This window comes from Mesoplodon bidens, assembly GCF_964165515.1.
Source record: "Mesoplodon bidens genome assembly, chromosome: 4".
Taxonomy (NCBI): Eukaryota; Metazoa; Chordata; class Mammalia; order Artiodactyla; family Ziphiidae; genus Mesoplodon; species Mesoplodon bidens.
The window spans coordinates 35831714-35854949 of record NC_138160.1 but is presented as its reverse complement, the minus strand read 5'-3'; the positions used below and the strand labels follow the sequence as shown (position 1 = coordinate 35854949).

The 23236-nt window shown below is 35.0% G+C and overlaps 1 protein-coding gene across 5 annotated transcripts in view; it reads right to left on the bottom strand.

The window, feature by feature from the left end:
* Positions 1-23236, bottom strand: part of FBXO4 (F-box protein 4) — a 371317-nt gene that overhangs the window by 326325 nt on the left and 21756 nt on the right. For 4 of the 5 annotated variants that reach the window (XR_014015785.1, XM_081233546.1, XM_081233547.1 and 1 more), the window contains exon 6: positions 6850-6979. Coding sequence is in view for 3 of the 5 variants with exons in the window: in XM_081233546.1 (XP_081089672.1) it covers positions 6850-6979 (130 nt within the window). In the remaining 2 variants the exon portion in view is untranslated. Of the gene's footprint in view, positions 1-6849; positions 6980-23236 lie in introns of those variants that run through there. The other variant, XR_014015786.1, reaches the window with a different exon arrangement.

Sequence of the window (23236 nt, the reverse complement as noted above, 5' to 3'; positions counted from 1 at the left end):
GATGTGTTAGTACTAGATTGTGAAGGAAATTACATGTCTTGCCAAACTATATTTTTGCAGGCAATGGGAGGCATTTGGAATATTTAGTAGGGCAATGACATACTCTGATTTGATGATAAAAAAAAATCACAAAGGTGGAAGTTTGGGAAAGAGTTTGGGAAAGAGTGAGACTGGATGCATGGAAATCAGTTAGGAGAATTTTGCTGTTCAATCCAAGCAGGAAATTATGAAGATTGGTCTATAATCATGGTAAGAGGAATTGAGAAGAAGGGTAGATAGAGAATCTACTGAAGAGAACACAACTTGGAGAAAATTAGACTGAAGTCACACATTGATAGTGAAGAGGAAAGACGCAAAAATACCTCTTTAGGACAGAAGTTTTTCCATACAGTTTAGGAACATTTCCCACTTGGGGTTTTCATGCCCAGAAGAAAGCTGGACAAGAAAGAGGAAGTGAGTGCAATCATCCAAAGCTAATTTTTCCTACCATGAACCAAAATTTAGCAGATTAGAAGATAAAAGATAAAACGTTTGGATTTTGAAATTATAGAAAAGGGAACTATTGATGGAATACTTGAAACATCATTGCATTATGAAGCTTTACATTATGAAGCATCCAATATGATTCAGCAAATGGAAATTATAGAGTCAAAATATTTTATAGGATAGGAAAAGGCTTTCATATATTCTTGGTGGAAATGTTAGTATTTGAAACTGTATATATAGTATAATTCCAATTTTTAAAAATATGTGCATAAAAATATGTAGATGAAATTCTGTGAATATTGACAGGTTCTCTCTGAGTGTTGGGTTTATGGTTGATTTTTCTGTTTTATTTATAAGTATTATCTACATTTTCCAATTTTTAAAATTTTGAGTTTGTATTCCTTTTATCTTAGAAAAAGCACATGATTTAATAGGAACAACAACAACAAAAAAACCCATGGATGTAGCTATAGTGTAACAAAATGGTTTTCATGTATTTAAAATGTTATTATTAGGATAAATCTAAGTAAATATTCTTTAATTCATAGAAAAAGAAATGCATACATTTGGGGGAAAATCTGAATTTCTTGGCTATAAAGGTGATTAATAGCAATTGCAGTTCACTAAGTAATGTTTTGGAATCACTATCCCAAAGGAAATTTAAATGGTTTACAACTCCTGCCTATATGCTTTTATTTATCATAAAGATGTGTTTTATATTCCAATTTCCTCCTTTAGAATAACGTTGATATATTGGTGATGGTGTGTTATGCAGAAATTAAAGAAAAGGGAGTTAAGAAATGAGAAATTAGATTCAAGCTTCTTTCAGCCCTTTTTTTACTATTTTCATCCTGGAATGTGGAGAAATGATAACACAAGAAAGTATTAACCTATGTGTTTGTGCAGTAAAATTCACAATTATTCAAAATGTTTTCCTGAATATATACTGTAGTCTCTTTATGACACTTCCCAGTCTCCTAGCATTGAGTTTCAGTCAAAAGTGTTGAGCTTCTGTAATTTTTCTATTCAACACACCCCCACCTCCTCCCCCCAAATCTTTATTTTAACGTTATCATGAGTGGCTCAGATTCTGCTTTCTATAAAGACATTGGAATTGAAATACTCTTAAGACTGCCTCATAGCAGACTATCCCAGGAGGTTCGAAATGTTCAACATTTGTTTCATTTCCCCAATTCTATTGTAAATAAGATCTCATCTTGTTAGGCCATAGTCACCACTTGACTTCCATTGGGAGAGTCAGTAGCTGGTTATGAGTGAGCACCAAGGCGGCTATTATTAGCTCTTCAAAACATGGACCTTCTGGCTAACCTATATCAATCCAATGATTCACAATCTTTTGGTAAGAAAACATGCAAACCTGCTCTCTAACCCTCCCAGATCCTTTCCCCAAATTAAGTTTGCTGTAAGCCCCAACACTAGGGCAGCCAACTCCTGAGTAGCTGGCACAAACAGAATGGCCTGATGCATCTCCTTGTTTTGTCTTGCCTTTAGATTGATTTCAGACATAGTTAATACAAATAGATATATGGGAGCCACTGGTGAGTATTTCTGAAGGTAGAAAGAAATTCTATGAAGGGGATATGATCATATTTAATGAACCTGAACTCTTTAGTAATATGAGAAGATAAACTTACAAGAGGATGAAATGTAGTTACAGACTCCTTGGATATTGGAATTTAAATTTGTAGGTCTGAGAACTTAAAGTTTTAGGCCCTAGAAATATAAATAATAACCAAGAACCAAGGACATGTCTTAGCAACACCAGGGGACTTTACAGGCTCAGAAGTGTGTACTGGAGCCAGCTTGCACTGGCTCAGTGCAAAAATTATCTCATTTCTTCCTAATTCCACATTCAGCAATGTCACAATAATAGCTAGAAATAGGCCATGGTTGGAGAGGTTAAGTCACAGAAATTATCAAACACTACATATTAGGACTTCTTTTTCCTGATAGGCAGTTGTTGAGCATTTGCTAGACATAAATGAAGGAGTATAGATTTCAGAATTTTTAATAATGTAATTAGTTGTAAGCATGATCACACACTCTTTCAAAGTCAGTGCTGTATAATGAAAAAAAACCAAAATCTACACATGAAGAAGAATATTATATAAAGCAGACTGATTAATTGAAGATATATAACATAAACCCTAGGGCAACTATTAAAAATTTTTTAAGAAGTATCAATAATAAGTTAATAGTGAAGATAAAATGGAATCATAAGAAAAATGTTCAGTTAACTAAAAAGAAGGCAGAAAAAGAGGATGAAAGAAATGAAGAACAGATGGAACAATAGAAAGCAAGATTGTAGAATTTAATTCAACCATATCAACATTGACAAAATGTGAATGATCTAAACATGCCAATTAAAAACAGAGATTGTCAGACTGGAGTTTTAAAAAGTATATGCTATTTATAAGAAATCTCCTTAATATAAAAGCATAGATAGGTTAAAAGTAAAATGATGAAAAAAGATATACCATGCAAACACCAACAAAAGAAAGCTTGGGTGGCTTTAATAATATCACACAAAGTTACTTCAGAGCAAGGAATATTATCAATGTTTAAAAGAAAAATTAGATAATAATAAATGGGTCAATTCTCCAAGAAGACCTAAGAATTCTAAATGTGTACATCCCTAATAACAAAACCTCAAAATACACAAAACAAAAACTGATAGTGCTAAAAAGAGAAATAGATAAATCCGCAATTACAGTTTGACATTTCAACATTCCTCTCTCAGTAATTGCTAGACCAAAGACAGGAAATCAGTAAAGATACAGGAGACATAAGCAACATTATCAACCAATATGTCACTATAATATCATATTATTTACATTTATGGAACACTCCATACAACATCTGAGTAAGCTTTTCTTTCAAGTGCACGTGGAACATTCAACAAGATAGACAGTATTCTTGGCCATAAAACAAACTTTGCCAAATTTTAAAGAATAGAAATTATTAAAAGTATGTCTTTAGATCATAATAGAATTAAACTAGAAATCAATTTTTTAAATATATCTGGAAAATTCCCAAATATTTGGAAGCTAAAGCTGCAATGAATATTCTCATATATTCATCATTGCAATTGAGTTCTACTATTTTCTTAAATACATAATCTTTAAAATATGATGACCCCTTATGATGCAAATGAATTACTATTGTCATATGCAGGGTTTTTTTGTTGTTATTTTATAGGACTAAATATACCACTTCTCAAAATGACTCTTGGAAGAATTACAAACCTCAATCTGAAACTAAAATTCAAGAACTTTTCCAACACTATCCCCCATATACCTATGTCCACATGACAACCTCCTAGTCATCCTTTTAGACATAGCTCAAACATCCCCGAGAAGCCTTCTTTGACAGTTGCCTATGCATGCCCACTCCTCATCATCCCCCCAAATTAGACTTTCCTTCTTGCATGTTCCCATAGCTCTCTTCACACACCCCTGGTGACACATCTGGTGTCCTCTGCCTGGTTACCTCTACTTGTCCTTCAAACTTCAGCTGCAGGCTCCATAAAAGCATTCCATGTCCTTCTCCCCTACTTACCTTCACTGGGTTAGACAATTCTCTTACATAAGCCAAAAACACTCAATGATTAGTGTAGGGTTTCTCAAGAGCAGCACTACGGACATTTTTGACCTAATAACTCTGTTGTGCAGGGCTGTCCTGTGCATTGTAGGATGATTAGTAGTATCCTTGGCCACTACCTACCAGGTGCCAGTTGCACACACACCCCAGACATGACAATCAAAGATGTCTTCAGACATTGCCAAGTGTCCTCTGCAGGGCAAAATACTTCCTTATTTGAGAACCACTGATTAAGTGCTACTAATCATACTGATTGTGATCAGTCTGTTTATCTGTTTATTAGTCTATCTTAGACTATTGGCAATTCAAAGGAAGAAACTGTATATTTTCTTTCTGAAGCCCAGTTTCTAGCACAGAACCTGGAACCTAATAAATACTTATATATTGCTGAAGAAAATAAATGAAATTCTATTGCTTTGGAAATTATTTTGTTTATAGATCCATATAGCACCTTTTTTCTTCTTCTCCCTTCTGGATTGGGATCTCCTTGAGGACAAAAAACCTTATTTATTCACTTTTATGAATATAAAGTGAATAATGCACTAAAATTGTCTGATCATTGTTTTATGATTATATCAATCAACAAAAGAATTTCTCATGTAGATAAGAATGTACTAAAACTGACAGATTATAATCCAGGCTTTCAAGAGTCAGTGGGAGAAAGAAGAGGTGCATTTTTAAAAACATATATATGTAAAATGAAGTACATGGGAGCATAAAACTCTATTCATAATTATAGACAGCTATCTGCAAACTCTTCATAAGTTATATTAATCAATTTATTTCTGCTTTAATAAACTAAATATAACAGGGATGAAAATGATGGAACCAAAACTATAAATTGCTAGAAGCATAGAGAAAGACATGTTCTACCTATTTTAAAATCATTAAAATGCACATAATCAAGAAGGAAGACACTAGATGACTTATGAGCCTATAGAGTGGCCTTTTTAATAATAATCAAGGTAATCATTATTTCCAAGAAGATTATCTAGCATGTAAAATGCTAGTCATGTACAGAATTATTATTAGATAGAAAATACTTATCTTTTATGTCTTAATTTTTACCAGGAAATACACTCCATTAAAATTAATTGGTTAAAAAATACTGATCTATTACACTGAGTAACCTTTTATTATCTAGCTTGTATTTTTCAAAAATTATTATTACATGTGTAGTTATGGATGGTAACTGGACTTAGTGGGGTGATTATTTCATAATGTATAAAAATATTGAATCACTATGCTGTACACCTGAAACTAATATAACATTGTATGTTAAGCATAACTTAGTTAAAAATTATTATTAGAAAAGCAGCACATGTGCATTGTAGAAAATTAGAAAAGCGTAATTAAATCAATCCTTCACCACCAGAGACCATCACTACTAATTAACGCCTATATTTCCAGGTCTTTACACACACACACACACACACCTTTGTAGTTACATATCAATACAAAATCGTATTGTACATACTCTTCCTCAACCTACTTTTTTCAGTAAGTAATCTCTACTTTCTCTTTCAGTACATTTTATCTCTTCCGATACTTATACTATATTCAAAATTCCCCATTTGATCCAAAAATATCACATACAGATGGTTTGTCCATTCAAATATCAAATGTAGGATCGAACTTTCATCTGGTTTTTATGTCCCTTAAGTTTCTTGTAATAGATTATAATCTCTTTTTCACAATCATGACTTTTTAAAGAACCAGGTCAATTACCTATTGCAGAATATCCCTGGATTTTTCTGGTTTCTTTGCTATGCTACCATTTAACTTGTCAGTCTCTATCCTGCATTTCTTATAAATTGTACATTATATTAGAGGCTTAATAAACCCAATTTAAATATTTTTGCCTAGAATAATTCACAGGCCTTGGTGTGTACTTCATGTGGCTTTATATCTGGCACACAATATCTGATTAACAAACATTAATGACACTATGATTGATTGATTCCTATACTAAGTTATTTTGTTTTCCCCTCCACTGTACAGATAAAATTTTCCCCTTGTGATTAAAAAATAATGTGTGAGGTTTTCTTTTAACGATTAACCAATGGCCAGTTTTCCATAAACAATTTACTTAATGATCTTGACACCGATTAATAATCCTTCCCTCAATCTATTAATGTAATTTCTGTGAAATTATTGTTTTCTAATTCCACAGTCCCTTCTATGTCTTATAATGCATTTTTCTGTAAAACAACACGCTTCCTCAAAAATTGGGATATTTGGTTACCCTATTGGTGAGGATGTAAGCAACAGGAGTACCATAGACACCTGGTGGGAATATTCACACTTCACTTTTGGAAAACAATTTGGCATTATCTAGCCAAGTTGAAGATACACACAATCTATTACCCAGCATTTCCATTTTAGGTATAGCATTTCCCACTTTAGGTATTCTTCACTTAAGATCAGAAATTTATCTTTGTAAATGAGACATTTTAAAAATAAATGCTAATTGAGAGTCTGTTTCTTAATATTTTAAATAAGGAAAATTATAGTGTTTTTATATCAACCTAAAACATCCACCAGTTTCCTAAAACATAACTAATTCAGAGTAAAATGCATATAAAGTATTCATTAAATGACTAATATAGTTACTTCAAATTGTTTCTTTGTATGCAGAACATGCTGTATTAGTCTAGGTTCTCCAGAGAAGTAAAACTTGGATATATAATATCCAATTGATGTAATATATCATACATGATTTATTATAAGGAATTGGCTCACGTGATTATGTAGACTGAGAAGTTCCCAGATCTGCAGTTGAACCCAGAAATCTGGTGAAGACCCAGGAAAGCTAATGGTGTAGTTCTTGTCCAAGTCCAAGTGTGAAGGCAGGAGAAGACCAATGTTCCAGCTAGAAGACAGGCAGAGAGAGCAAATTCTCCTTTATTTCAGCCTTTTGTTCTATTCAGGCCTTCAATGAAATGGATGAGGCTCACCCACATTGGAAAGGGCCGCCTGTTTAATTTAGTCTGTCTATTCAAATGTTAATCTCATCCAGAATCTCCCTCACAGATACATCCAGAATAATGTTTAACCAAATATTTGGGCAACGCCTCCAGTCAAGTTGACACATAAAATTAACCATCACATATGCCCTTCAGTGATTCTAGCTACACCTTTCAAAACATTAATACTTAACAATTCTACCTGGAATATAACCCAGACTTCCCCTCCCACACACACACATTGTTTTGTTTAAAATGTAGTATTGAGTTTGCGAGACATAAATACAATTTTTCATATAAGTCAGCTAACAAGTATATTGCAAGGACACTTACATTCTGAAATTTGGATATCAAAGTCCAAGAGGTGTTTCACGAGGGAAACGTTAAAGTATCCCAGTACTACCCTAAAAACATGTAAACATATGCACTAGTATACATGTATAAGAATATTTGTAGCAGTGTTATTTATGGTAACCAAAAACTGCAAACACCTGAATGTCCACTTACAATAGTATGAATGAGTTGTGAAATATGCATACAATGGAAGAGTACATCACTAAGAAAATGGTACGCAAAATGCTATAGTATGGATGACCTTGCAAACACAATATTGAACAAAAGAAGAAAGATAAAAATAATTCCAACAGTATGGAGTCCACTCATATTAAGTTCAAACCAGGCTAAACCAGGCCATTGTTTAGAGATGCACATATAGGTTGTAAAAGCATAAAGGAAAAGAAGGGTATGATTATCACAAAGCCAGAATAGTGGATACTTCCTGAGTGGAGGGATAGAATTATAATTAGGAAGGAAGCCACAAACAAGGTGGGTGTTCTTGGATGTTGCAAAATTTCTATTTTTTGACTTGGGTCATACCAGAGTTTGTTTCATAAGTATTCATTAGACAGTTCCGATATATTTTATAAATTTTTCTGTAAGTACATATATTTCATAATAAGAAAAGAATAAGAGATGAATGGAAAAAGTTAAATTAGGCATTATATAGGAGGTACAATTGCAAGATGCTGCTGGCAGGCACTAACCTCTGCTTGCTGTATCTGACCAAGTGTCAACGCATGTATAATTGAACTGCAGAAGATAAAAGTAAGGACAACTAAAATAAGCCAGACACAGAAGCATTTGCAAAGGAGCTTGCACTTAGAAAATGCTCAAAAACAACACATTTGTTGGATTGGAACTTGATGAACGGAAAAAGAAAACTTCCATATATGTAAAAGGCTTAAAGAAACAGTCTAGGGTCTTCCCTGGTGGCTCAGTGGTTGACAATCCACCTGCCAGTGAAGGGGACATGGGTTCGAGCCCTTGTCCAGGAAGATCCCACATGCCGCGGAGCAACTAAGCCCATGTGCCACAACTACTGAGCCTGCACCCTAGAGCCTGAGAACCACAACTATTGAGCCTGCGTGCTGCAACTACTGAAGACCGCACACCTAGAACCCATGCTCCACAACAAGAGAAGCCACCGCAACGAGAAGCCTGCACACTACAACGAAGAGTAGCCCCTGCTCACTGCAACTAGAGAAAGCCTGCACACAGCAACAAAGACCCAACGCAGTCAAAAAAAAAAAAAAAAAAACCAACAGTCTACAAGATTTAGAAACAAAACAAGAACTAAACACCTTCATGGGGACATAATAGGCATTCATAAAATCATAAAATGTAAGAATACTGTGAACATGGCTTTGTGCAATAAATCCTGCAATTTTCAAGACATGAGGATGCCAACGATATTCAAAAATCATTTTCAATAATTAAAAGAAATTGTTTCTTACACAGAAAGCAGTAAATATACAGTAAGTCATAATTATTATATGTACTTAAATTTTGGTATCGACAGAAAAAAATACCAAATAAATAAGCACCTAGCCAGAATATTCAGACTCAGAAGAAACGTTCAATCATTTTATGACTTTAAAATTCAGTTAAAATAAATGTTTCTCAATGCTTTGACCAGGCTCTGGTACATGAGGCAAAAGTTCAGAAGCATTCTCCTATGACTTCCGATTTCCCACAGAGTGCTGCCCTCTGCAGGGAGAGCTGTGTCACATCTGATTCCACTTTTCCGTGGTAATTTTTGTAAAAATTTACACTTTCGTTTTCATGAATGGAATGTCTATCTTCCTCCTGAAACACTTCATTTGAAATTAGTCAGTTGTAAACAAGGTAAAGATGGCTATGATATGTTTTCAATTAAACTAAGAAAAAAAATCTATTTTTGTATTTACAAAGAAAATCATAAAATGGAGAAAATATGTATTATCAATTGTATTGCATTATTCAGTATAAGGAAAAATAAAATCTTAAATATTTTAAAGTAATTTAAAAACAGGTATTCAAGGCTAGATATACGAGCGATGAAAATGGATTTTTTAAAAATATTGGAGTATAATTGATTAACAATGTTGTGTTAGTTTCAGGTGTACAGCAGAGTGATTCAGTTATACATATCTATTCTTTTTCTTCTACATGTATCTATTCTTTTTCAAATTCTTTTCCCATTTAGGTTATTATATAGAGTAGATTTCACTGTGCTATAGATTAGGTCCTTGTTGGTTATCTATTTTAAATATAGCAGTGTGTATATGTCAATCCCAAACTCCCAATCTATCCCTCCTCCCCACCCTTCCCCCTGGTAACCATAAATTCAATCTCTAAGTCTGTGTGTCTGTTTCTGTTTTGTAAATAAGTTCATCTGTATCATTTTTTTTAGATTCTGCATTAACATGATATCATATGATATTTGTCTTTGTCTGACTTACTTCAGTTACTATGATAATCTCCAGGTACATCCATGTTGCTGCAAATGGCATTATTTCATTCTTCTTAATGGCTAATATTCCATTGTATATATGTACCACATCTTCTTTATCCATTCATCTGTTGATGGACATTTAGGTTGCTTCCATGTCTTGGCTATTGTAAACAGTGATGCAATGAACACTGGGGTGCATGTATCCTTTTGAACCATGTTTTTCTCTGGATATATATATGCCCAGGAGTGGGATTGCTGGATCATATGGTAACTCTATTTTTAGTTTCTTAAGGAACCTCCATACTGTTCTCCATAGTGGCTATACCAGCTTACATTCCCACCAACAGTGGGAAAACACCCTTTTCTCCATACCCTCTCCAGCATTTATAGTTTGTAGACTTTTTGATAATGGCCATTCTGACTGGTGTGAGGTGATATCTCATGAGCAATGAAAATGGATTTTAAGATTACTTCTTCTTAAATATTTGGCTTAGGGACTTCCCTGGTGGCCCATTGGGTAAGACTCCACACTCCCAGTGCAGGGGGCCCGGGTTCAATCCCTGGTCAGGGAACTAGATCCCACATGCATGCCAAAACTAAGAGTCCACATGCCGCAACTAAGAAGTCTGCACGCTGCAGCCAAGACATCCACATACCGCAAGTAAGATCCCACGTGCTGCAACTAAGACCTGGAGCAGCCAAAATAAATAATTAAATAAACAAATATTTTTTAAAAATATTTGGCTTAAATTGCTATTCTATAATTAAACAGCCATCATAAGAAAGAGGTTTCTTATTTCAATGATGCTGCCATCACTCAAAACCAGTTTTGAACTGTTTGCATAAAATTGCCTTCAAAATTGTTTAAAAGAGGGCTCCCCTCGTGGCGCAGTGGTTGAGAGTCCGTCTGCCGATGCAGGGGACACGGGTTCATGCCCCGGTCCAGGAAGATCCCACATGCCGCGGAGTGGCTAGGCCCGTGAGTCATGGCCGCTGAGCCTGCGCGTCTGGAGCCTGTGCTCTGCAACGGGACAGGCCACAACAGTGAGAGGCCCGTGTACCACACATACACAAAAATCTGATCCAAACATGGTCCAAGTGTTAGAATCATCAGAGGGAATTTAAAATAACAATGATAGATATATTAAGCAATCTCATGGAAAAGATGGATAGCATGTATAAACAGATGGGGAATTTGTTCCTGATACAAATGAAAACTATAAAAAGGAGCCAGATGGTAATCCTAAAAATGAAAAATAAAATATAAAATGAAGAATTATTTTGATGGGCTCATTAGCATTCTGAACACATCAGATAAAAGAATCAGTGAATTTGAGGACAATAGAAATTATCTAAATTAAAACACAAAGAGAAAAATTTAAAGAGGAGGGGGATCAAAACATCCAATAACTGTGAAACAAAATCAAATAGGCTATCATTTGTGTAGCTGGAGACCCAAAACAAGAAAAAAGAATAGAGCAGAAGAAATATTGGAAGAGATGACTGACAATTTTCCAAAACTGAGGAAAGATCAACCCACAGACCTAAGAAGTTCAGCGAAACCCAAGAACAGTAAATACAAAGAAAATTACACCTAGGCATATTATGGTTGTATGGCTGAAATCTAAAGCATAAAGATAAAATCTTAAAACGAGAGAAGATATATTACATACAATGAACAATGATGAGAATAATGGTTGACTTATCAGAAAAAACAATAAAGGGGATAAGCAATTAAACGACATTTTTAAAGTACTTAAAGAAAAATTTAATCTATAATTTTATATCCAGTAAAAATATCCTTTTAACATGAAGTCAAAATAAAGCCATTTGGAAGCAGGCAAAAACTGAAAGGATTCATCTCATCTCTGGCAGACCTGCACTGTAAGAAATATTAAATACTCACTAATGCTCTGTGGGTTTTTTTCAGTCATTTTAATGTGCTTCATTTGTATAGTTTCAATTACTATGTCTGCAAGTTCAATAATCATTTCTTCTCCAATGTCTACTCCATCATTAATCCCACCTGGTATGTTTTTCATTTCACCCATTGCAGTTTTAATCCATGCAAGGCCAATTTGAGTCTTTTTAACATTTTCTGTCTTTACTTAACCTGTGCAGTATTTACTCCAGATTCTTAAACTTAGGGAATATAGTTATAATAAATGTTTACTGTTCTCGTTTACTATCTTCTGTGTCCCATCTGGATTGGTTTCGATTATTTTACCCCTTCTTATGGATCATAGTATCTTTCTTCTTTGCATGCTGATAATTTTTTATTGGACATTACTAATTTTATCTTGTTGAATGCTGTATATTTTTGAATTCCTATAAATATTATTGAGCTTTATTCTGTGATAATGTTGTTATTTAGGAACAGTTTGAGCCATTCAGCTCTTCCTTATAAGCACTGTTAGGAGGAACCAGAGCAGCATTTAGTTTAGGAATGATTTTGCTGCTACTGAGGCAAAACACTTCTGAGTACTCTACCCAACATTCCACAAATTATGAGGTTTTCCATTTTGGCTGGTACCCTCTGTAAACACTGGGTATTATTCCCTCTAATCCTTTCTGCATTGAGCAGTTTCCTGACCCTCATGCAGTGATCAGTACTCAGCTGAAGACTCATGGAGGACTCTGTAGATCTCCAGAGATCTCTCTCCCTGTCTCTGAACAGCTCTTTCCTCTGTTAGGCTCTTTCCTCCGAGCTCTTGGTTCCTTGGTCTCCCCAGACTTCCAGCTTCATCTTTACAACTTAGGGAGACCTCCATGCTTTGGGATCTCTCTCCCTTTGGCCTGGGAAATCTGCAGGCAATAAGCTGGAACAATTATAGGTCTCATCTCATCTGTTCATATAGCAAAGGGAATCACTACCCTTTACTGCCCAATGTCCAATGTCTTAAAAACTGTTCTTTCATGTATTTTACCCAGTTTTTTGTTGTTTAGGCAGGAAAATAAATTATGTTCCTCTGAATTTACTCTCCATCTTGATTAGAAACAGAAATCTTTGTATCATGCTTTTAAAAAATATTTTAAATCTATGTAGTCTGCACATATGACTGAAATGCTGATTTTTCCTTTCAGACGCACTCAAGTAGGAATACTCTAGGTCCTGTATGATATCAAATTTAGAATATAACATAAATAGTAAGTATGGACTTTGAAGTGGGCAAAGCAATCCATAAGCAGGAACATGCACACACAAAAAAGAAAAGGCATAGAAAGGGGCATTGACCCTATTATATTTACCCCTATTTACCGACTTTCTCCTCCTTTTTAAAATTCTTCTCTGACACTACTTACCTTCAGGACCAGATGTTCCTGTATTCCCTATGATTACTTTCTGCTCTGGAGAGGAAGTAACATAGGATGTCTAAAAACTCTTTTAGTTGCCAAAAAACTTCGCAAATTTGTGCACTGTTTTGTCTACGTAATGTAGCCTTGCCCATTTTCTCTAGAATTTTTCTAGAAGAAACATAAATATATGCAACTCACACCCCACATTTATCAATTTTATACTGTTAGTTTCTGTGTTTTAGCTTTCATCCAGAAATGTAATTTAAGAATTTAAGTAATTGAGATTAATCTCTGATGTCTCTCTTTTGGATATCCTTCAGATTTCAGACAAACATATTTGTCACAATCAAAGATATGAAGTGATTAAAATAAAAAGTAATATCCTGTCTTCCGAAGTACACTGAAAAAAGGTAACATTGGGACTTCCCTGGAAGTTCAGTGGTTAAGACTCTGTGCTTACACTGCAGAGGGCACAGGTTTGATCCCTGGTTGGGGAACTAAGATCCTGCATGCCGTGTGGTGCGGCCAAAAAAAAAAAAAGGCAACATGAGTGGTTTATAAATGCTTCTATTATTTGCAGTATTGAGAACAGGCCAACAGCTGGTGTTCAAATAACTAAAGCTTTTTACTGAAAATTCAGAATAGAGGGATTGGCTAGATGTGGATGATGCATCATGATTATATAATTCAGTGCTTTGCTCAGGGATTGATGCTTTAAGGAGATTGGTTATACTGCCCCAATTACTAAGCATCTTAATTTGAAATTCATATATGAGAGAGAGAGAGAGAGAGAGGTGGATAGAGCAGAAGGAGGGAGAAGAAGAGGGGAGAAGGAAAAGGAGAGTGAGGGGGAGAGGGATAGAAAGAGAACTTATGAACATGTGTAACACAGGATTTAGGTAGCATAGTACCTTTATCCTGCTTGAACCCTATCCTAGGTATATTAACCTACCTCATTTCTTTCCCCTTGCTTCTTGCTGTATATTTTCAATTGATTCAACTAACGGCATGATTAAATTATCTTGATTTGGTCTGTGAGCCCTTCTGTTCTATTACGTCTGGGAGAGCCTGCCTAGTAGAGTACTTGGAGACTACCATACATCAAGTTATTTCTTACCATGATGATGATTTACTTTGAAACAAATTTGATAAGATTCAAGTTTAATCCCATAATAAAGTCACTTTATTTCACTTGCCTCCCAATATTTCCAAAGAGAAAGAGAAGTAGAATTACAGGGGGCAAGTCTAAATAATGCAAATACCTTGTGTTATGCAGAGGAACATCATCCTTCATGTGTCAAAGCTGAACAAAAGTTGAACACCTCTAAACTAGAAAACTAGCACTCCAAGTGCAAAGCTCCCATATCCTCTAGACTTAAATTGATATTTCTTTCTGTATCCAAATCTTCAGGTTTATTTCTTTGCTCTTTAATAAAGATACTAGATCACATCGGAAGTTGAGGTAGAGAAGTCACATAGGGAAAACGCATCATTTAGCTTCATTCAGTTCCATTTTCGGTTTCAAAAATAGCCACTCCCAAAGCTGGTAAGAAAATCCTACATTCATTTTACCTTCTCAACTCCCACCGCCCCATCCAATTTCCCCACATTCTCCTATCATCTTCCTCTTTGAACACTCTAAGTATACTGTGCTCTGTGTTGAAAATTTTTAGCAACCTAGGATATGCTGGCATCATTATATAAAAAGCATAGCTGCCAGTGTTACATAAATTGAGAACAAGCAAAGCAGTGCTATTTTACTTCATTAGCATTCAGTTTGCAGCACTAGACTCCTAATTAAGAGATTCATAAGTATTCATATTCATTCAGGCTATTCTACTTTTTATTTGCTAATTTGGTTAGAAACATTTAGACACATTAACTGTTCTTCCAGTCAAAATAAATACTTGCTGTGTTTGTGGATAAGCCAACTGATGACTGTCCTTTCTCGAAAGCAAAATATAAAACATGTTTTTTTCCCATTTTCAATTTTCCTTTATTGCTTTATGTAAATCATTACATTTGGATGAAGGAAAGTAATTCTTCTAAGAGTGAACTTTTAAATTGCTATTGTTAGCTTCTTCCAATAGTAATAATGTCCTCAAGTTATGCTGGTAAATACAGTATAGGAAACAATGAACCTGAGAAGTTAGTTTCTTTGATAAAGAGAGTGATCAGATGCAGGGAGGGGTGACTTGAAGTTTTACCACCTGAGTAGTGGTTGAAGGATCAATGAACGGTTATTCCAGAGAAGAGGTTTTATGGGCTGTGAAACAGTTTTTGTTTGAACATAAGAGAGAAATTTGATTTATTCTACGTTGCCTCAGAAGACACAACTAGAATTGATATATGAAAATTATAAGGAGGAAATTGCAGCTCAAAAAAAGAAGACCTGCTTAACGATTACATTTTAAACTGATCTGATTTTAGAATCCCACAGGATAATGGGGTCATCTAAATTAGAATCTCCATACACCTTCTGAATATCATACAAATCAGAGAGAATAAATAAAACCACAATAACCCATGTTTACAGCATGACAAAAACAGAATACTTCAATTTACAAGTAACTAGGGAAATAAACATTCATAAGCAAGCAGAGCCACCTCTGGAGCCCACTGTAGAGCAACAAGTGGGCACTTGAGGTGTGGAATACAGATATAATTATCTTCCAAAAGATAGAGTCCCACCCTTAGAGCATAAATGCTGAGAATAAATCTGACACCTGGATATTCAGAGTACTGGCTGTGTGGAATTGAGAGGGAGAGCCTTGAAATTGCAATCACAGGTGGGAGTTGTACCCCTTCTTGAAAAGAGTGGGAAAGACTTGGAAAGGAAATAGCTTTAAGGGGAAGGATTCATGTGGATTTGAGGGTGAAAGAGAAGAAGGAAATAAGTGGTAAAAATTCAAAGTTCTACACTAACATAAAATAGAAACATCAGAAGACTTCATTATCCTCTCTCCTTTGCCACCCAAAGAATGTAGACATTCATGAAATAAGATGCACTTCACCATGCCAACAGAAGAGGGCTCTCTTGAGCTAAGAAATCTAATTTACCATCAAACTCATCCTTTTCTACAAACAACTGTTAATGCTGGCCTAGAAAAATGTAAGATATTCCTAAAATTAACAGAATATAGAAGACAACATCTATATTAAAAGTACTGTAATAGAAAACAAAAAAAATGAAAATCAAAACATCTCAGATGATGAAAATTCTTCCCAAAAAACAACCACAAAGCAGAGAAAAACTATAACAAAATATGCCAAAATTAATTATCTTTAAACAAGCATTTGCAGGTGTGAAAAAAAACTCAAACAATATATTTAAAAGTTCAAAATGGAAATGAACATAAAGTTAGGAAGATGTAAAATGAGAGTTAACAACACAGGGGAAAAAAATGAAGATAAAGAAAAAAAATCATCCTTCCTTGCATGATAACCAAGGAATGAACAGTTTAGACTGAGAATATAATGAGGCACATAAGCAAAAATTAAAACAGATAAAATAGTGAAAATGAAATAAAGAGAGAGGTAAAAATGGTCAGTAAAAAAGTGACAGAGAAGGTAGGGGGAAAAAATCTAAGTAAGGAAATGGGCATTAACAAAGGTATTAGTACACGGGCTTCCCTGGTGGTGCAGTGGTTGAGAGTCTGCCCACCAATGCAGGGGACATGGGTTCATGCCCTGGTCTGGGAAGATCCCGCATGCCACGGAGCGGCTGGGCCCGCGAGCCATGGCGGCTGAGCCTGCACGTCCGGAACCTGTACTCCACAACGGGAGAGGCCACAACAGTGAGAGGCCCGTGTACCACAAAAAAAAAAAAAAAAAATGTTCATCTTGGGGTTTCCCTGGTGGCGCAGTGGTTGAGAGTCCACCTGCCAATGCAGGGGACATGGGTTCGTGCCCCAGCCTGGGAAGATCCCACATGCCACAGAGCGGCTGGGCCTGTGAGCCATGGCCACTGAGCCTGCGCGTCCAGAGCCTGTGCTCCGCAACGGGAGAGGCCACAGCAGTGAGAGGCCCACGTACCACAAAAAAAAATAAATAAATTAAAAAAAACCCCACAAAGGTACTAGTACAAAGATAACCATTAGAACAAAAATAAAAATATAGAACATATATATGTATATATGTAAATACATATTTTATATATCACATGTAATATTAAAAAAAATCTAAAGAACATATCAAAATAGAAGAAAAAGAAATACACAAAGAGATTACAAAAAAAGGAAACTAGTTTCAAACTTTCAATATCTGCAAATCAATCAATGTGATACACCATATTACCAAATTGAAGAATAAAAATCATATGATCATCTCAACAGATGCAGAAAAAGCAATGACAAAATTCAACATTCATTTATGATAAAAACTCTCCAGCAGGTGGGAATAGAGGGAACATACCTCAACATAATAAATGCCATAGATGACAAATCCACAGCTAACGTCATACTCAATGGGGAAAGCTGAAAGTATTCCAAGATCAGGCACAAGAGAAGAATGCCCAGTCTCGCAACTTTTATTCAACACAGTATTGGAAGTCCTAGACACAGCAATCAGACAAGAAAAAGAAATAAAAGGAATCCAAATTGGAAAGGAAGAAGTAAAACTGTCATTGTGTGCAGATGACATAATACAACAGATAGAAAATCCTAAAGACACTACCAAAAAACTACTAGAGCTCATCAATGAATTCAGTAAATTGCAGAATGCAAAATTAACACACAGAAATCTGTTACATATCTATACACTAACAACAAACTATCAGAAAGAGAAATTAAGGAAACAATCCCATTCATCATCACATCAAAAAGAATAAAACACTTAGGAATAAACCTACCTAAGGAGGTAAAAGACGGGCCCATCAAAAACCTATAAGATGCTGATAAAAGAAATCAAAGATGACACAAACAGATAGAAAGATATACTGTGTTCTTGGATTGGAAGAATTAATATTGTTAAAATGACCATACTACCCAAGGCAATATACAGATTCAATGCAATTCTTATCAAAATACCAATGGCATTTTTCACAGAACTAAAACAAATAATTTTTAAATTTGTATGGAAACACAAAAGACCCCAAATAGCCAAAACAATCTTGAGAAAGAAGAATGGAGCTGGAGGAATCACGCTCCCTGACTATATTATGAAGCTTCAGACTATATTATGAAGCTACAGTAATCAAAGCAGCATGGTATGGGTGCAAAAACAAACACATAGGTCAATGGAACAGAACAGCCAGCCCAGAAGTAAACCCACACACCTATGGTCAATTAATCTATGACAAAGGGGGCAAGAATATACAATGGAGAAAAGACAGTCTCTTCAATAAGCGGTGCTGGGAAAACTGGACAACTACATGTAAAAGAATGAAATTAGAACGTTCTCTAATGCCATATACAAAAATAAACTCAGGACTTCCCTGGTGGTGCAGTGGTTAAGAATCCACCTGCTAATGCGGGGGACATGGGTTCAATTCCTGGTCCAGGAAGATCCCACATGCCGCGGAGCAACTAAGCCCGTGTGCCACAACTACTGAGCCTGCGCTCTAGAACCTGTGAGCCACAACCACTGAGCATGCGTGAGACAACTACTGAAGTCACGCACCTAGAGACCATGCTCCACAACAAGAGAAGCCACCACAATGAGAATCCCACACACTGCAATCAAGAGTGGTCCCCAGTCGCTACAACTAGAGAAAGCCCGCACGTAGCAACAAAGACCCAACACAGCCAAAAATAAGTTAAAAAGTAATAATAATAAAATAAAATAACTCAACATGGATCAAAGACCTACATGTAAGACCAGAAACCATAAAACTTCTAGAGGAAAACACAGGCAAACACTCTTTGATATACATTGTAGCAATATTTTTGGATCTATCTCCTAAAGCAAAGGATAAAAGCAAAAATAAACACATGGGGCTAAATTAAACTTAAAAGCTTTTGCACAGAAAAGGAAACCATAAACAAAATGAAAAGACAAGCTACTAAATGGGAGAAAATATTTGCAAATGATATGACTGATAAGGCATTGATATCCAACATATATAAACAGCTCATATAACTCAACATCCAAAAAAACAAACAACCCAATTAAAAAATGGGCAGAAAAACTGAATAGACATTTTTCCAAAGAGGAAATGCAGATGGCCAATAGGCACATGGAAAGAAGCTCAGTGTTGCTAATCCTTAGGGAAATGCAAATCAAAACCACAATGAGATATCATCTCTTCACCTGTGAAAATGGCTATCATCAAAAAGAACATAAACAACAAACATTGGCAAGGATGTGGAGAAAAGTGAAGCCTCATACAATGTTGGTAGGAACGTAAATTGGTGCAGCCATTGTGGAAAACAGTATGGAGGTTTCTCAAAAGACTAAAAATAGAACTACCATATGACCCAGCAATTCCACTCCTGAGTATATATCAAAAAAAACCTCAAAAACACTTATTTGAAAAGATGCATACATCCCAATATTCATAGCAGCATTATATACAATTGCCAAGATATGGAAGCAAACTAAGTGTCCATCAACAGATGAATGGATAAAGAAGATGTGGTATATATATACAATGGAATACTACTCAGTCATAAAAAAAGAATGAGGGCTTCCCTGGTGGCACAGTGGTTGAGAATCTGCCTGCTAATGCAGGGGACAGGGGTTCGAGCCCTGGTCTGGGAGGATCCCACATGCCGCGGAGCAACTAGGCCCATGAGCCACAACTACTGAGCCTGCGCATCTGGAGCCTGTGCTCCACAACAAGAGAGGCCACGATAGTGAGAGGTCCACGCACCACGATGAAGAGTGGCCCCCATTTGCCACAACTAGAGATAGCCCTCACACAGAAACAAAGACCCAACACAGCAAAAATAAATTAATTAATTAATAAACTCCTACCCCCCAACTTCTTTAAAAAAAAATGAAATTTTGCCATTTGCAGCAATGTGGATGGACTTGGAGGGTATTATGCTAAGTGAAATAAGACAGAAAGACAAATACTGTATGTTATCACTTATATGTGGAATCTAAAAAGACAACAAACTAGTGAATATAACAAAAAAGAAGCAGACTGGCAGATAAAGAGAACAAACTACTGGTTACCATTGGGGAGAGGGAAGGGAGAGGGGCAAAATAGGGGTAGGGGGATTAAGAGGTACAAACTACTATGTATAAAATAAGCCACAAGGACATGTTGAACACCACAGGTAATACAGTCAATATTTTATAATAACTATAGATGGAGTATGCCCTTTAAAAATTGTGAAGCACTATATTGTACACCTATAACATATAATATTGTACATCAACTATACTACAATACATCATTTTTTTAAAAGAAATATAATAAATATATAATACATAGTAAATATTACTTAAAATAATATGTAATAATCATATCAATCAATAAAAATGGACTTAACTGACCTATTAAATAAAAAAAAATTTTCTAATTGGCTCATGTAGCAAAACCCAACTGCTAAACAAATCCAACTGTTAAATAAACAGACTCACTTAAAACAAAGTGACTCAGAAAGCTGGACCAGGTAAATACAAGTAAATAAAAAATCCTGATATTCCATAAGGGAGACTTTAGGGTTAAAAGTATTACTTAAGACAAAGAGTTTACTAGATAATACTGAAGGATCCAATTCACAGTAAAGAAAAAGTGGCTATGAATATATTTTCACCAAATAATGCAGTAACTTCCTTAATAAAGCAAGCAGAAATAGACAGAATACAGTAATAACAGGTGACTTCAATACTTCACTCTCTCTCAAAAAAGATCAAAAGAACAAAAAAATTAAGTAAAGATATATACAACCCAAATAACGTAATCAATAAAGTAGCTCTTACTAACACCTATCAAAAAGAACATACCTACTCAAATGTACATGACACATTCAGTAAATCTGACCATCTATGAGGTCATCACAAAACCTCTGTAAGTTTCACAAAGTAAAATTAATACCATATTCTCTGATTATAAAACAACAATTAGAAATTAATTAAAACAGAAAAAAAGACTCTTCAATGAAAATTTTTAAACTTTCTATTAAACAGTTCTTTGGAAAAGAAAATAAAAAATTCAGAATTTCTAAAGAATCATGATATAAAAACACCACATTAAAGAATCTATGGAATACAATAAAAGCAGTGATAAAAATAATCAAATTCCTAAGAAAGAAAGTAGAAGAGAGAAGGGAAAAATAACAGCAGACATTAATGAGGTATAAAAGAGAAGAGCAAAGCACAAAATAAATCAAAACTCTAGTTCTTGAAAAGTAAGTAATAATATAGACAAAGGAGACAGCACACAAATACAAAATAAGAAATGATCAAGAGGAATTAATCACTGAAACAGGATTTATTTAAAAATCATAAGTAGTTTCCAAATATCTATGCAAATAAACTGGAAAACCTAGATTCAATAAATAATTTCTTAGGAAAAATTGGTCCCTACAGAGATAGATTAAGCAATTCCATAGAACAGAGAAAGTCATCAAAGAACTATCCTGTAATGAAGGAATCAGAACCAGATGTTTTCAGAGAATAAATTCTACCAAAATTTTTAAAACCACATGTTCCCAATATTACCTAAACTGTTTCAGAGAATGGAAAAAAGAAGAAAAACTTTATAATCATTTTTATGAAGCAAGTGTAACACTAATACCTCAACCTGATAAAGATATCACACTTTCTGGGCTTCCCTGGTGGCGCAGTGGTTGAGAGTCCGCCTGCCGATGCAGGGGACACGGGTCCGTGACCCGGTCCGGGAAGATCCCACATGCCGTAGAGTGGCTGGGCCTGTGAGCCATGGCCGTTGAGCCTGCGTGTCCGGAGCCTGTGCTCCGCAATGGGAGAGGCCACAACAGTGAGAGGCCCACATACCGCAAAAAAAAAAAAAAAAAAAAAAAAAAGATATCACACTTTCAAAAATTTTTATGAATTCACGTACATTCATACTAAAATGCTTTAAGCAAATATTAGCAAAAGTTTTTAACACTACATGAAAATAATACAATATGAGGCAAGAGAGATTTATCCCAGAAGTGTCAGAATGGTTCAGTATTAATCTAACATATTTCACCCTATTAAAAATTTAAGGAGAAATACCATGATTAACACCATAGGTGTTAGAAAGACCTCTGATGAAATATGTCACCCATCCCTCATTTTAAAAAAGCACTTAGCAAGACAGTATTTAATGCATACTTCCTTAACATGATTACTAAACCATCACTCCTAAAGCCAATATGTTACATAGTGGGAAAACTCTGACTAGAGGCATTTCCACCAGGATGAGGAAGAAGGCAAGAAAGGAGGTTCACTGTCTCACTACTCTTTAACATAGTACAGGTATTAGCAAAGCAAAATCACATAGAAGATTAAACACTGTAAAATAAGAAGTAAATACTCCCTATTTGCAGATGATGCCTTTATATCTAGAAAATCAAAGGAATCAAAAAAACTAAATCAAACCATAAAGTAGGACATAAATTTAATACACAGAAATCAATAACTTTCACATATACAAATAATAACTAGAATATAGAACGTTAAGGGAAAACTCCATTTATAATAGGAACAATAAAGATAAAATTCTTAAAAATAAACAACAAAAAATGTGCAAAATATATGTATATAAGGAAAACTTGAAAACACTTCTGTTGTGAATAAACGGAAGCACATGCATTGTCTTGGGTAGGACGACTCAACACCTATGTAATTTCTCTCCAAGTTATTATATATATGTGTAATATATTTATGCATGGGTATACATAGCATTTCCAATAAAAAATACAAAGTTTTAAATAAGTTGATATTATAGGTCATATTGAAAAATAAATATTTAAGAATATATTAGAAAACCTTTCAAAAGAGGAATGATGGAGGACAAGCTCTATCAGATATTCAAAAATGTTAAAACCCCTCTATAAGTGTAACAGTGTGGCATTAGAACAGGAACACAGAAACAGACAGAAAAGCAAGGCTAAACTAGATTACATGAACAAATTTAGTGTCTAATAAGATGGTATCTCAAAACACTGGGGGCATATGGTCACTTTTAATAAAT